General features: G+C 39.0%; 1 protein-coding gene across 2 annotated transcripts in view; it reads right to left on the bottom strand.

Moving 5' to 3' along the window:
• Positions 1-1,680: 1,680 nt before the first annotated feature.
• Positions 1,681-16,661, bottom strand: part of STK39 (serine/threonine kinase 39) — a 310,507-nt gene continuing 295,526 nt past the window's right edge. For both annotated transcript variants that reach the window (XM_019458489.2, XM_019458511.2), the window contains exon 18: positions 1,681-3,246. In XM_019458489.2, coding sequence (XP_019314034.1) covers positions 3,172-3,246 — 75 coding nt within the window. In that variant the 3' untranslated portion in view covers positions 1,681-3,171. The remainder of the gene's footprint in view (positions 3,247-16,661) is intronic.

Here is a 16,661-nt window from a genome sequence, read left to right as displayed (position 1 = left end):
GAAAAAACAAAAGATCGTTTACTGTCGAATGCAAATCCCAAGTTTTGGCAGAAGCCCTCCAACATGAATTGGGCTTATATTCACCATCTCTGTAATTTACCTTGGAGGGTTCACCCGGGAGGTATATTGCTTAAAACTAAATAGACTGTAGGTGCATTAGTGAAAATGAGTGAATGAAAATTCCTAATAGGAAAATTTTACATGCCAACATCATTGTATGTAGGAATATTTTTTTGAGGGAATTCTTGGGTCTTCGTCTAAAGACTACTACCTGACCCTACTCAGACGTGGGGGCCATCCACCATGTTTACCAGCACATAAGATATGGAACACGTGGGGAACTAAAGGCTACTTTTTTTTCCTGGAAAAATAAGAAATTTTTATCACACATGACTTATAAGGATCTCTAAAAGTTGTTTTAAATGCAGAAAACCATTTTTCTCACACAAGGACAATACATTGGGAGTTCAAATGAGATAAAAGGGAGCTTGCTTCTATTACTACAGCTTTACAAGTTGACCATAATAGAGGCACACTGATGTTAAAAAGTTTTTGTGTGTATTTAGGTATGAGATGTGGGTGCCTTGATTTTCCTAAGAGGCTGTGAACCCACCTGTTTGTCAAGGCATATGAATCTATCCAAATAATACGACATATGTGTTCAGTGGAGCTTGGGTCCTTGAATGCTTCATTGCTGTATGTCCTCTTTCCTCAAAAGCTTGGCTAAGAGAAACAGTCGTGGTCATACAGTGCACTCGTTCCTTTTAGACAGTTTGATTACTGTGTCTTTCTAGAGCACAAGTGACGGTAACTGCTTGGACTATGCTCTCAGCTCCTTGCTGACTGGTACTGGCACTTCCTATCACATGACTCTGAGCATCTGCTGAAAGCACTACAAAAGGTAAGTGTTCAAAATGTAACTATGTATTTGTAGGGCTGTTCGGAGAGTTTTGAAGTTTCTGAATACCTAAATGTAACTGCCTAGAGAAAAATTCATTGCAGGCTTTAGTACTAGGAAAAACTGTATTTCTCCTAACTTTAGAAAGGAAAAAAAAACGAGTGGGCTGTACGCAGACACCTCTTTGCATGAACTTGACCCTTGCATTCATACTGTTAACCAGTTCTCATCCTAATTTTCTCATTAAAAAAATCTTTATCCTATTGTATGGATGTATATAAACTCTCTCAAATGCTAGCAGTGAAGATGTGGGACTATGGACATACATTAAACAGATATTATATGATACTTATCACTATGTTGCAAAACAAGGTCCTCCAGTTATTCAGGTATGTTTGACTCTCTCAGAAGATGAGGGTCTTATACTATTTTCGTCTACAAGTTGTACAGAGTGTTAAGAACATGCTCTGAATAGCAGAACCAGGGCCTTGGGAGACCAGTTCTGTAAGTAGCTTTGTGAAGGGCCCTGGAAAAGTCACTTAACCACTCCAAGCCTCAGGGCTAAAATGAATTCGCTGTAAGGAATTTTTTTGCTCTTGTTCCCGGTGGCCCTACTACATGGAGTGTGAATAATTGTCAAACCTGATTCTCAGACTGAATGGATGCCTTGTTCCCTTAAGGGCACTTTTCCCTCCTTAGTACTTGGGAGGCATGGAAGTGCTAAATCTCACTGCTGCCATGCAGGTGCTACCTGAAGGAGGAAGAAACCATGTGACACCATCTCTTTGTGCAATACACTTTTATTTTCCTTTTACCTTTGCAGTCATCTTTGAGTAATTGTTGTGTAAACAATAGAATGGAATGAAATTACATTAAGTTGTATGCAAATGGCTCTAGAACACCTTAACAATTATGACAAGGCAATTATAAATAACTTTTCTTTCCTTAGTAATATATATTTGCTTTTTAAAGTACATTAAAGAGCTGCCATATCTAGGGTTAGCTAGGAAAGAGCAATGGTACCATCCTGGGAGCCCACCTCCCTGAAAGTTTAGACTCCAATTTTGAAAATCCTAAGGTTTACTATTCCTTAATATATAGTCAAGCAGAGGGCTACTTGGGTGAAAGTATTTATTCTCGAAACGTGAAAGTATTTATTCTCGAAACTTAACAGCATTTTACCTTTTTTTAGTCATTGCACAAAAACCCTTTCTATTTTTCACTCCATCTGGGTATTCTGCAGAATTTCAAGTAAAACTCAGATTCTGGTATCTTCAAGTTTATCACCTTTGGAATAACAAATCCTATCACAGAGAAGTCAAATCAGAGATGGGTACATAATTAGCAGTCTAATAGAATGGCAACATTTTATATAGCATTCTATATGTTCCAATGAAGCAAAACTTACATATGCCACTTTATGTAGAGGAAGTTTTAGATCTGAGACTATTCCAGAGTAAAGCAGCCTCAGGCACATTCTAATATGAAAGTTTGCAAGGCACCTCCCTCTCCCAAGAGACAATCAGATTGTGGATTGGTTTTTAGGCAAACAAACCAAAAGAATAAGCATCTAAGTTCCTAATTCAGTCATTTCAAAAATCAAAAGTTATAAATACTCCAAAGATAGACCTGAATTTTTTTTGTTTAAATAACAAGAGATTAACTGCAAGAAGCATATAATCAAAAACTTTTCTTCTTATAGCTAAGGTGTGTAATGCATAAATATATGAAAAATAAAATTCACAGTCAGTTTTAAAACTAGAATTCAAGTTTGGCTAATAAATCTTAATTTTATAAGTATATTAATTTCTAAATACAACATAAAAGAGGCAGTATTGTCAGATGTACAATTAAAGTAGAACAGAAAGAACAACAATGAAAGAGGAAATAGGCTTCTGATAGAAAAAATTCCTTTTGTTGCCAATAAATAGGACCACCTGAGTGTATTTCAGATTCTTTTCACTTAAGGGATATCCGAATTGATTGCTAAGAATATTAAATAGCTTTTGGAAAAATTAGCAACAGTCGTGCAGCTGTGGCATTTGCTTGTTCTCATACTGTGGATTGCTAGAGAATAAAGCAGAACTCGGAGTGTTGTAAGTTTAAAAAAATTCCTTTTTATCCCATGTCACTGAAGCCAGACTCTTCACAATCTTCTGATTTTGTGGGAATTGGGAGTGAGGTGGAGGGAGTAGGGGTGGGGGAGGAAGATCGAGGGAAATGGTGTGAGGTGGGGGCATGACAGATCAGGGGGAGATGTCAAGGGACATACATCAGCTGACACTCAACTGGGCAAACCCGATCAGCTTCACTTCGTCCGGAATCTCCGACCCATCACAGCCTGAAGCCTGAAAAGGGAAAAAGACACCTTCAGTGCCAGTTGATCCAAGCAAAGGCACAATCTGCATGGGGCCAGTGTCCCATTTCTTCCAGCGCTTAATTACTACTGTAACAAATCTGACCATCATGCTTGCTATCAAGTGCAGAAAACGGGGGTGCAGAGGGGGAGGGATTTGTTCCCGTTAAAACACCACAATGTCTAGGCTTAAAGCTTTGAGACTGCCAAGAAAGTGATCTTAAGTATACTTTCAAATTAGAGTTCCTTAATAATTTTAAAGGAATATTACAATAAAATATCTTGGAATAAATTTAGCCAAAAAGGTGAAAGACCTGTACTCTGAAAACAGTAAGACACTAATGAAAGAAACTGAAGACACAAATGGAGAGATAAAATATCCATATCACCCAATGCAATCCCTATCAAAATACCAGTAGTATTTTTCACAGAACTAGGACAAATAATCATAGTTTATATGGAACCACAAAAGACTCCAAATAGCCAAAGCAATCTTGAGAAAGAAGAACAAAGCAGGGAGGTATCAAAATCCCAAACTTCAAGATATACTACAAAGCTATGGTAATCAAAATAGTATGGTAGTGGGACAAAAACACACACAGATCAATGGAACATGATAGCCCAGAAACAATCCCATACTTATATGGTCAATTAATTTACAACAAAGGAGGCAAGAGTATACAATGAAGAAAAGACAGTCCCCCCACAAACAGTGCTGCGAAAACTGGACAGCTACGTGCAAAGAATGAAACTAGGCCACTTTCTTACACCATACACAAAAATAAAATCAATTGAAGGCCTAAAACCATAAAAATCCTAGAAAAAAAACACAGGCAGTAATCTCTTGGACATCAGCCCTAGCAACATTTTTCTGGACCTGACTTCTCAGGCCAAGGGAAACAAAAGCAAAAATAAACTATTGGAACTACATCAAATAAAAAGCTTTTGCACAGCAAAGGAAACCATCAACAAAATGAAAAGGCAACCTATTGAATGGGAGAAGATATTTGTAAATTATATATTGGATAACAGGTCAATAATCTAAAATATAACTTCTACAATTCAACAACAACCAAAAAATACATAATCCAGTAAAAAAAAAAAAATGGGCAGAGGACCTGAGTAGGCATTTTTCCAAAGAAGACTTACAGATAGCCAAAGTATACATGAAAAGATGCTCAACATCACTCATCATCAGGGAAACGTAAATCAAAATCCAATGAGATATCACCTTATACCTGCCAGAATGAGAGGATCAAAAGACAAGAAATAACAAATGTTGGCAAGGGTAGGGAAAGAAGGTAATTTTTGTGCATTGTTGGCGGGGAATGCAGTGGTACAGCCACTGTGGAAAACAATATGGAGGTTCCTCGAACAATTAAAATAGAAATACCAGTAGTTCCACTACTGGCTATTTACCGAAGAAAATGAAAACAGTAATTTGAAAGGATATATGCACCCCTATGTCTACTGCAGCATTATGTATAATAGCCAAGATATCAAACCAACCTAAGTGTCTATCCACAGATAAATGGATAAAGATGTGGTATATGTATATACACTGGAATATTACTCATCCGTAAACAGGAATAAGATCTGGCCATTTGCACCAAGGATGGACCTAGAGGATATTATGCTAAGTGAGATAGTCAGAGAAGGACAAATATTGTATTTCATTTATATGTGGAATCTAAAACACAAAACAAATGAACAATGAAACAGACTCTTAAATACAGAAAACAAAGTTGGTGGTTACCAGAAAGGAAGGGGCTGGGTGGATGGGCAAAATAGGTAGAGGGAATTAAGATATACACACTTCCATTTATTAAAAAAAAAAATTATGAAAATGAGCACAAGCGACTTAACAGGTCATTGAGGGTAAACCTGGTTTTTACCAAAAGGTGTCTTCTCTAATACTGACAAAAAGAAAAAAAAAAGAAAAAAGGAGTGGTTACCAAGTAGTTGAATGGCTCATGATAGATAACTTATTTTTCCATGACAGAGTTTTGTTTATAATATTTTAGGACATTTATTGCCTAAAATTGGCCCAAATTATAGCATGTCAAATATTTTGATTTTTCTTCAAAATTAAAAAGTGAAAACAAGTCACTGTCCATCAAACCTCTCACTTGTCCTCATTCAAGTGTTTTTTTTTTTTCACTTCCCTCTCTTTCCTACACATGCACGTGAGCACACACACACACACACACACACACACACACACACACACAGTACTCAGATCACCATTCCAGGCTGCCTCTTCAGAGTACATAAATCAGAACCAGACATTATGTAAGTACCACAAGTAGGGAGAAAAATGTATGATGAATGACTGGGAATGGGCAATTAATCACTAAAGGGCCATCCAAACTTTTTCTTGGCCTAATTCCTGCTAAATTATTGTCAAAACAATTAGTTTCCCATGTAAAAAAAAAAAAAAAAGCCCTTTCCAATCATCACAATGAACCGCTCTGCGCTGCTCCAAAAAACAGTACATAAACTCAGCCCTTTGTCAACCTCAACATTCTCCCTTACAATAAGCAGCTAATTAGAACATATAACTTGAATATTTTTAAGTAATTATCTTTAAAGTAATGGTGTCAGCACTTACGCTGTTGATTTTCTTACATAAGCATAAAGGGTAGAAACGTTAGTTGACATTTAAAGAATTTACTCTGTCCCTGTCCAATGATTTCTCTAGCTTTACTCTGACAAGATATTCAGTAAAGGGCAGTAAGATCAAAAACGTCCCTTTCCTTATCACTTTTAACAAAGTAGTACAGGCACAGGAGGGTTGTCAGATAAGGTATTTTCCCGTGGGTGTTTGTCATACAAATACTAGGACACTCAACCCCCACCACCACCAGTTTTCTTGTTCCACAAGCCCTGTTTGTGTATCTCCCTAAACCTTCCCCTGCTATGTAGTTACTGCTGACTTACTGCTCACTTACTCAATGCAGTGAATGGGGGCAGACACAACGCATGTAATTAATAGGCAAATGACAAACACCCCAGGAGCACCAATAGCTGCTGGCAGGGATGAGGAGGGAGCAGACAGTGTGAAGCTGTGAAGCGCATCCCTGCATGTCAAAGATACATCAGAAATTTGGCAGTGGGATGAGCAGGAGGTTGAAATGACCCGAAATAAAACAAAATATCCAATAGTGGTTAAGCCAACTAGACATGAAAGAAAAATCTTAAGTCCCTCTTGTGAAGAGTAGTGGAAGTGAGAATTTACAATGCAAGTGGGTGATCAAACCAGTGGTTATTGTGGGTACATCACACAGGGAGTCCACCTGTCACCCTCAGTCCCAGCGCCTCCCTCCCCCAGCGACACTGGAACATTCGGTTTCCTGGCAAAGAGGCACAGACCAGGTTGCCTGGCTTTGAGTCAGGCACTCGGCTCTTCTTCTCCCACTACCCTGCCGACTCTCTCTTAACCAAGGCTGAGTCCTTGCCTCTCTCACTGTGGCCTGCAAAACACTGAGGGCAATATGCAAAAGATTCTGGAATCTATAGCAAAGGGACCAGAGACCCTTAAAGCAGCAGTTCTCAAACTTCTTGGTCTCAGGTACTCTTTATACTCTTAAAAATTATCAAGGACTTCAAAATCTTGTGCTTTTGTTTTGTTTTGTTTTGTTTTAAATCATTCGTCACCATCAAGTGGGATTTATTCCTGGGATGCAAGGCTGGTTCAATATTCACAAATCAATCAATGTGATACAACATTAAGAGAAAGGAAAAAAAAACCGTATCATTTCAATGGACACAAAAAACACCTGACAAAGTACAACCTTCATTCATGATAAAAGTCTTCAACAGAGTAGGTTCAGAGGGAACATACCTCAATATAATAAAGGCCATCTATGAAAAACAGTTAACATCCTTAATGGGGAAAAACAGCTTTTTCTCTAAGGTTAGGAACAAGACAAGGATGTCCACGCTCCCCACTGTTATTCAACATAATACTGAAAGTCCTAGCCACAGCAATCAGACAACAAAAATAAATAAAAGGCATCCAAATCAGTAAGGAAGAAGTGAAACATTCATATTTACAGATGACATGACACTATATATAGAAAACCCAAAAGACCCCACCAAAAAACTACCAGAAGTGATCAACAAATTCAGTAATGTCACAGGATGCAAAATCAATGTACAGAAATCTGTGGTATTTCTATATACCAATAATGAAGCAGCAGAAAGAGAAATTAAGAAAACAATCCCATTTACAATTGCTCCAAAAATACTAAGATACCTAGGAATAAAATACTGATGAAAGAAATTGAAGAAGACACAAAGAAACGAAAAGACATTCCATTCTCATGGACTGGAAGTACAAATATTGTTAAGACGTCTATTCTACCCAAAGGAATTAACACCAAAATACCACCAGCATTCTCCACAAAACTAGAACAAAAATCCTAGAATTTGTATAGAACTACAAAAGACCTTGAGTAACCAAAGCAATCTTGAAAAAGCAAAGCTGGAGGCATCATAATTCTGGACTTCAAGTTAGACTGCAAAGCTGTAGTCATCAAAACTGTATGATACTGGCACAAAAACAGACACATAGATCAATGGAACAGAGTAGAAAACCCAGAAATAAACCCACAATTATATGGTCAATTAATCTTTAACAAAGCATAAAAGAGTATCCAATGGGCTAAAGACAGTCTGTTCAACAAATGGTGTTGGGAAAATTGGACCATTCTCTGACCCCATATACAAAAATTCAAAATGGATTAAAGACCTAGATATGAGATCTGAAACCATAAAAATCCTAGTAGAGAACACAAGCAGTAACCTCATTGACACCGGCCATAGCAACTTCTTACTAAATAAGTCTGGGGCAAGAGAAACAAAAGCAAAAATAAACTCTTGGGACTTCATCAAAATAAAAAGTTTCTACACCAGCAAAGGAAACAAAACTAAAAGGCAGCCTACTGAAAGGGAGAAGATATTTACAAATGATATCCAATAAAGAGTTAGTATCCAAAATATATTTTAAAACTTATAAAACTCAACATGTAAGAAACAAATAATCCAATTATAAAATGGGCAGAAGACACAAACACACATTTCTTCAAAGAAGATCAGACAGATGGCCAAGAGACCCATGAAAAGATATTCACATCAATTACCATCAGAGAACTGCAAATCAAAACTACAATGAGATATGACCTCATAACTGTCAGAATGGCTAAAAGCAACACAAGAAACAACAGCTGTTGGCGAGGATGTGGAGAAAAGGAACACTCACTATTGGTGGGAATGCAAACTTGTGCAGCCACTATGGAAAAGAATATGTGGGAGTTCCTCAAAAAGTTAGAACTACCCTATGATCCAGCAATTGCACTATGGAGTATTTACTCAAAGAATACAAAAACACCAATTCAGAAGGATACGTGCACCTGTATGCTTATAGCAGCATTATTCACCGTGGCCATGATATGGAAGCAGTCAAGCATCCACTGATCGATGAATGGATAAAGAAGATGTAGTATGTTCATATATATGTATACATATATACATATACATACATACATACACACACAAAATATTATTCAGCCTTAAAAAGAATGAAATCTTGCTATTTGCAATGACATGGATGGAGCTAGACAATATAACGCTAAGCAAAAGGAGTCACAGAAAGACAAATGCCATATGATTTCACTCATACGTGGAAGTTAAGAAACAAAACAAATAAGCAAAGGGAAAACAAAAAGAGACAAACCAAGAAGCTTAACTCTTGACCATAGAGAACAAACTGATGGCTACCAGAGGAGTGTGGATGGGGGGATGGGTGAAATAAGCAATGGGGATTAAGGAGGGCCCTTGTGGTGAACACTGGGTGTAGGGAAGTGTTGAATCATAACATTGTTCACCTTGAAACTAATGTAACACTGTATGATAACTATACTGGAATCAAAATAAAACTTAAAAAGCTTATGTTTTTGCAGGTTACATTTATTATATTGACTATTTTAGAAATTAAAACTGAAAAATTTTTAACATTATTGAAGTCATGTTTAAAGTATTTTTAAGTATTAAAATAATTAAAAACAAACATGGTTATGTAGATTATATTATACTGAAGGTCTCAGAAATTAAAACTGAGAAATTTCTGAATTATTCATTTACTACTTCATTAAATCTAATAATAAACCCACTACATGCTAGCATAAATAAAATCATGAAAAATAACCAGTTTACCCAAACTGAGTGGCACTGCTTTATATTTTGCAAATCTCTTTAATGTCTTGCTTAATGGAAGATGGTGAGATTTCCCTATCTGCTTCTACATTCAATCTATTGTTTTAGGTTGTTTTCCTTGAAGTATATATAAGAAAATCCAGCCTCATATAAATATGTAGTTGAAAAAGGGAACAAATAGAATTTTAAAAGTCTTTCTGATAATTGTGGATATTGTTTGTTACTACTTTGAGACTTTCCAAGTGGAGTTTCCTAAAAGTTAGTTGCGACGTAGAATCTGAAACCATAGTATTGAAATTTAATTCTGTTAGATTAAAACCATTAGTCTATCTTGCGTTTTGAATTGATCTTTTGCCCAGGTATGACTTTTCGGCATCACTGAATTATGCACATCTTCCACTGCTGACACAGTTTGTTCTATAATCTCTATGTCTCAATACACCATGCCAACCAATCATGTTCAAAACTATCACATATCACTAATCTCATCAGAAAAAGTAAGTACTGGGATGCTGTCAAGGTTACAGGGGCAGATGCAAGTTTTCCAAAGTCATTTTTCTGCTCGAAAGCTGAAATTTATTATCGAGAACAAATATGGCCAGTTGTTTTCCTTAAAGCGCCAGGCTTACTTGGTTCATGTTGAAAAAATGTCTGCCAATTCCTTAGTCTGAACAACCACATTTTGTCAGTTATTCTTCCAAATAAAATTAGTGTTCCACGGGGGAAAACATGGCTAGTTCAGCTTACAACTCAACCTCACAAGAGCTTTTCCTGGAGACAACCACTATCCTTCAGTATATAAGCATACCTTGTTTTATTGCACTTCACTTTGTTGCCTTTCGTGGATACCACATTTTTCACAAACTGAAGGTTTGTGGCAATCCTATACCAAGTAAGTCTATTGGTGTAATTTTCCCAAAAGCATTGGTTCGCTTCGTGTCTGTGTAATATTTTGGTAATTTTCACAATTTTTAAAACTTTTTCATTATATTTGTTATAGTGATATGACATCAGTGATCTCTGGGGTTACTTTTGCAGTTGTTTTGGGGCCCACGAACTTAACCCATAAATGTTGTGTGTGTTCTGACTGTTCCACTCACCTCTCTCCCTCTTCTCAGGCCTCCTGATTCCTTGAGACACAACTGTATTGAAATTAGGCCACTTAATAACCTTACAATGGCCTCCAAATGTTCAAGGGAAAGAAAGAATCACACATCTCTCACTTTAAATTAAAACCTAAAAATGATTCAGCTTAATGAGGAAGGCATGTCAAAAGCAGAGACAGGCCAAAAGCTAGGCCTCTCACAAGCTGTGAATGCCAAAGTTCAAAAAAAGATCTTGAAGGAAATTGAACATACACTACTCCAGTGAACACACGAATGATAAGAAAGCAAAACAGCCGTCTTAACTGCTGATATGAAGAAAGATTTGGTGGTCTGGATACAAGATCAAATCAGCCACCACATTCCCTTAAGCCAAAGCCTAATCCAGAGCAAGGCCCTAACTTTCTTCAATTCTTTTAAGTCTGAGGGAAGTGAGGAAGTTGCAGAAGAAAATTTGGAAGTTAGCAGAGGTTGGTTCATGAGGTTTAAGGAAAGAAGTTATCTCCATAACATAAAAGTACGAGGTGAAGCAGCAAGTGATCCAGAAGATCCAGCTAAGAGAATTAAAGAAGGTGGCTACACTAAACAACAGATTTTCTGTGTAGACAAAAACAGCTTAAAAAAATTTTTTTTCATGTTTTTGAGAGAGAGAGAGAGCGTGCATGAGCAGGGGAGGGGCAGAGAAAGAGGGAGACACAGAATCTGAAGCAGGCTCCAGGCTCTGAGCTGTCAGCACAGAGCCCGACATGGGGCTCGAACTCACTAGCCGTGAGATCATGACCTAAGCCAAAGTCAGATGCTTAACTGACTGAGCCACCCAGGAGCCCCCAAAACAGTTTTCTTTTGGAAGAAAATGCCACTTTGGACTTCACAGCTAGAGAGGAGACGTCAGTACCTGGCTTCAAAGCTTCAAAGAGGACAGGCTGACTCCTCTTAGGGGCTAATGCTAGGTGGTGATTTTACATTGAAGTCAATGCTCATTTACCATTCCAAAAATCTTAGGGCCCTTAAGAATTATGTTAGAGCTATTTATAGAATATGTACTCTATAAATGGAACAACAGCACATTTGCTTACAAAACGGTATATTGAAATATTTGAAGCCCACTGTTAAGAACTGCTCAGAAAAGATTCCTTTCACAATATTACTGCTCACTGACAATGTACTTGGTCACCCAAGAGATCTGATGGAGCTGGACTGTGAGATTAATGTGGTTTTCATGCCTGCTAACACAATATCCATTCTAGAGTCCATGGGTCAAGGAGTAATTTCAACTTTTGACCTGAGCTGAAGTCAGACAATCACCTGACTGAGCCACCCACATGCCCCTTAACTTTCAAGTCTTATTATTTAAGAAATACTTCTCATAAGGCTATAGCTGCCACAGACAGTGATTTCTCTGATGGATCTGGGCAAAGAAAATCGAAAACCTTCTGGAAAACTTCACCTTTCTAAATGCCATTAAGGGCATGAGTGACTCTTAGGAAGTGGTCAAAATGTCTACATTCACAGGAATTTGGAAGAAACCGTTCCCAGTCCTCATGGATGACTTTGAGGGCTTCAAAGTTTCAGTGGAGAAAGTAACTTCAGATGTAGTAGAAACAGCAAGAGAACTAGAATTAGAAGTGGAGCCTGAAGATGGGACTGAATTGCCACAAGGTCAGGATAAAATCTGAGCAGATGAGGAGTTGCTTTTTATGGATGAGCAAAATGGTCTTGAAATGGAACCTACTTCTGGTGCAGATGCTGTGAAGACTGCTGAAATGCCAACAACGGATTTAGTATATTCCACCTCAAACCTGTGTTCGCTTTGGAACCACTAGAAATTTGAAAATCTACACTGCCATCCCAGAGGTCGTGAATGAATTGGTCTGGGGTGTGGCTTGGGTACTGGGATTTTGAGCTCCCTTGATGATGCAAAAGGTCAGTAGAGTTGGAACCACTGTTCTACCTGAGTGCTTCCCAAAGTGTGAAGCACCGAGTTGGCTCCATGTTTCCTATAAAGCAGAGGTTCTCAAACCTTAGCATCACCTGGAGAGCTTGTTAAAACCGATTCCTGTGCCCCGCCCCCCAGAGACTCTTGATTCATTAGGCCTGGGATGTGGCCCTGGAAGGCTACATTTTTATCAAGTTTCCAGATGAAGCAGACACTGCTGGTCTGGGGACCACACCTGGAGAACCAGTGTCTCAGACTGGAGCAGGAGGCTCAGAGAGGCTACCTGGATCTTCTTGAACTGATAGGTTCCCTAAAGATTTTTCTTACCTTACTCCCCTTTCAGTAGGGAGAAAAAGTTAATACTCTTAAGTAGTTTTAAATCTCATTTTGGTCTTTGCTTTACCTGTGCTTCAGGAAATGCTGCCTTCCGTTATGCAGCCTCCAACTACACCTGAGCTGAAAGCCTCGAAAACTAAGGCCCGTTAGTCATTAATTGACAAAATGCCTATGAAAATCACTGTACGTAATGCATGTTATTAAACTTCAGTACGTAAATGCATGCTATTAAATGAGTTCACTTACCCACATGTAAATGTGTACCAACTGGATGTTAATTACATATACTCACAATTTGTATTCTTTAAGGGCAAATTATCTTTCGTATTTTTATTAATGCAATTTCAAAAATTCCACGTCGAAAGCAGCAAGATTCAATTACTTTATAAAACTGCAAAGGAGCAAATTTAAAAATGCCTTAAAAGGCATTTATGGAGACTTGTCTCAAGGCAAGGCTTACGACAATCAACAAAGAGGCAGTACTGAGATGTTAAACTGAAAGCATGTTACACTTGAGCCGAAATGCCCTCTGTGCTTGAACCACTTTGTTAAAAGTGTTACATATGAAAAAGGTTTCTGATCTTCCTGCCTCTGGTCATGCCAACAATGGAAATCTAGCTTCATCTGACTTATAATAAGTGAAGTACAAGATCTCACTGGGCAAGGAAAAAAGTAAATGCTCTTCTTGATATAACCAGTATCTTTGCTCTCTGGGCCATTGTTTTTCTTATGTAAGCAGATATATAAGGACAGACACCTTTTCAAACTTGAGCCATATAATTCTAATAGTGGTGGGAGAGTAGAGAGAAAAGAGATCAGAGACTGAACTATCCACAAAACAGCATGTTTCTCAGCTGTGGCTAAATACTGGAATCACCAGGGGATGCTTTCAAAATGCCCCAAACCCAGGCTGCACCAAAAGTAATCACATTAAAGATATCTGGTGTGGGACACAGGCAGCAGTGATTTTTTTAAAATGCCCCCGCCACCGCCTGAGTAAACCACTGTTCTGTGAGGTAAAGAACCACAGTAGCAAGATACAACGTGTTCTTTAGACGATTTTCAGGCTCCTGACACTCTCCTTTAGAAAGCAAAAAAAGCTTGGAGATAAAAATGATAAACAGCTGAGAGATAAAAGGACCACGAGCAGCAGTAGTTTTTGAGGAAAAGTGCTTCTGAAATCCTTTGATCTTTTATTCTTCAAGGAAATAGCCAAATGGATGAACGAAGGCAAATGCGTTTGAATCTCTGTGGTTTCGCCAGGATGTTAGTGTTCCACAGAAGATTAGGCCAAGAAGCAGTTCAAATTAGCTCTATCAAGTGGCTCTCAAACTGGCTGGCAAGTGGTAACAACAAAGAGACCCCCTCAGGTTTAACTAGGGCTGGATAGAGAGGTAAGTGACAGAAATAGAAGGACGCTCCTGAGTCTGGCTTTATTTAACATCTTTAGCTACCTTTTGGGAAAAAAGCCATTAATTTCCATTTACTGGGAACAGCACATTACTACATTCTCAAGCTATCAGGGGAAGGGAAGACATGTCTGGGTTCTCTTACAAGACTCCTGTGCCAGACAGACCAATGCTACTCAATCTGCTTAAAGCACAGAAGAGAATCCGTCTCAACCACTGTCAATATGGGGTTCACTTACCCAGAATCACACAGCTGGTTCTTCGACAAAAGTTCATTCTTAGAGGCAGGACCCCCGCAGCCTTGTGACTTTATGGTCATCCAAAAGGAGGAATCCACAAAGAAACAGAAAGCCATAAAACCACAAGGCTGCAGCGTCCTGTCTCTAAGAATCAACTGTTGTTGAAGAGCCTGGGCTGTGATGCGAGACCAGAGTTGAATTTGCAGTGCCTGCAGCTGTATGATCCTGGGTAAGTGAAGACGCTGCACAGAGTCTCGGATTCCTAGAACAGAAAATGAGCCTGATGATATCACCATCTTGTGGGATCGTGAGGACTAAATTAACCGAGGTGAAGTATGTAAAACACTTCACGCCCTGTCTAGCAAACAGTGGATGCATAAGAAAGGGATTCTTGTGATTTTTGCAGGCAAGGCCAAGGAATTTTAAGGGACTCTACAAACAGGGCATGAAGCAGAAGTCCCCATCCTAATCATTTTACAGGGATTAAAACAAATGGCAAGGAAAAACCAATGATGGCTAGTTTTTCTAAATGAGGCTGGTATTATTCTGCTGTGTGCCAGCCACTGTGCTAGGCATTGTGGGTCCAAGGCAGAAGCCTCTGGCCACTGGAACCTCTAGACTTCTTAAGAGGTATGAATTCATGGGGGGGAACAGAAGATCATCTAAGCCAGGACTGGACGTCAGAGAAGGCTTCCTGGAGAAAGCAAAAGGCCAGGAGAAAGTTAGAACATGCTGAGGTGTGGGGAGACGACGAAGCAGCCTGGAGAAGTTGGAGGAATGTCTAAGTAAGAGGAGAAAGCACATGCAAAGAGGCCAGCAGATGAAGCCAGGAGCAGATAGGGAATGAGGGGGAGAGAGGTGGGGAGAGTGAGGGCAGACCCAGAAAGGTAGGGCAGGAACCTTAAAGGGAGGTCTGGTCAGGGGTCTGAGTTGTAGAAGAGGGCAGTGGAGAGCCACTCAAGTATTTGGAGCGCTGTGCACTGTAGAAGCACTCTGGCCACAGCCACAGTGTGGTGAATGGAGCCAGAGGCTGCCAAACTGTAGGCAGGAAGATCTGTTTCAGAAGATAAGAGGATCCCCCAAGGGTGCTGGAAACGGGGATGAAGAGGACAGAATCATGTGAGAGCATCTGGAGAAGCAATAAATTGATTCAAGTAGGAGATGAGGGGAGTTTTACAAGGTATAGTAGGTGTTTTTGTGTGTTTTTTTTAATATTTATTTTTGGGAGAGTGAAAGCAGGGGAGGGGCAGGGACAGGGGCGGGGTCTGTGTGTGTGTGTGTGTGTGTGTGTGCGTGTGCGCGCGTGTGCGCAGAGGATCCAAAGTGGGCTCTGCCCTGACAGGCTGACAGCAGCAAGCCCCATATGGGGCCTGAACTCACGAACCCGCAAGATCATGACCTGCCCTAAAGTAGGACGCTCAACTGACTGAGCCACCCAGGCGCCCCTATAGTGGCTGTTCTTATCAGACCTTCAGTAATAGGCAAAGGGTGGGGGGTTGCTATTCCTGTTTCATAGGTAAGCAAGTTTAGCTAGTGTGGGGCTAAGCCAGCACAAAAGCTCTAATCTCTTATCTTTGTTTGCATATTCAAAATGAGACCGATCTTCTGGAGGTGGTGTGTTATAACTTCTTTGTTATGGTATAAAAAATGAATAAAGAAACATTAATATTGGCTTGAAATCCTGACACAGGGTACCATTTTTTCCATCAGTACATTCTCATATGAATGAAATATGTTCACAAAGACGTAGGCGGATTAGAATCATAATAGAGGTGACAGAAATGTTGTAAACCAGAAGACGGGTTTTTCAATTTGTTAATTTTACCATTCTGTGTCTGAGTAAACCGTTCTTTTTGTTATCGAAACAAATTTCTTCAGATAAATTCTTTCTGTGAGAATCTTTGTGTTTTGCTTTCATCCCACAGCCTAGCCATATGAAATCAGACGAGAGGCAAGACCCAGAAAATTCATTAGCACAGGGCTAACATTTACTGTAACTGATCATTTTCATGTCTTTGGCCGTGTACACTTTCCATTAAATTTTCACAAGAAATAAAAAAGACAGATCATCAATACATATTGTGCACAGCAAAGTGTTAGTCATTTATATCTTAAATTGCTTGTGGCATTGTGACTGGCTCTTGATAAGATTCATAATTTTAAAATGA

The sequence above is a fragment of the Panthera pardus genome, unplaced genomic scaffold (genome assembly GCF_024362965.1).
Source record: "Panthera pardus isolate Hobbes unplaced genomic scaffold, ASM2436296v1 HiC_scaffold_10, whole genome shotgun sequence".
Lineage (NCBI taxonomy): Eukaryota > Metazoa > Chordata > Mammalia > Carnivora > Felidae > Panthera > Panthera pardus.
The sequence above is the reverse complement of the archived record's forward strand: the minus strand, read 5'-3'. Positions and strand labels throughout refer to the sequence as shown.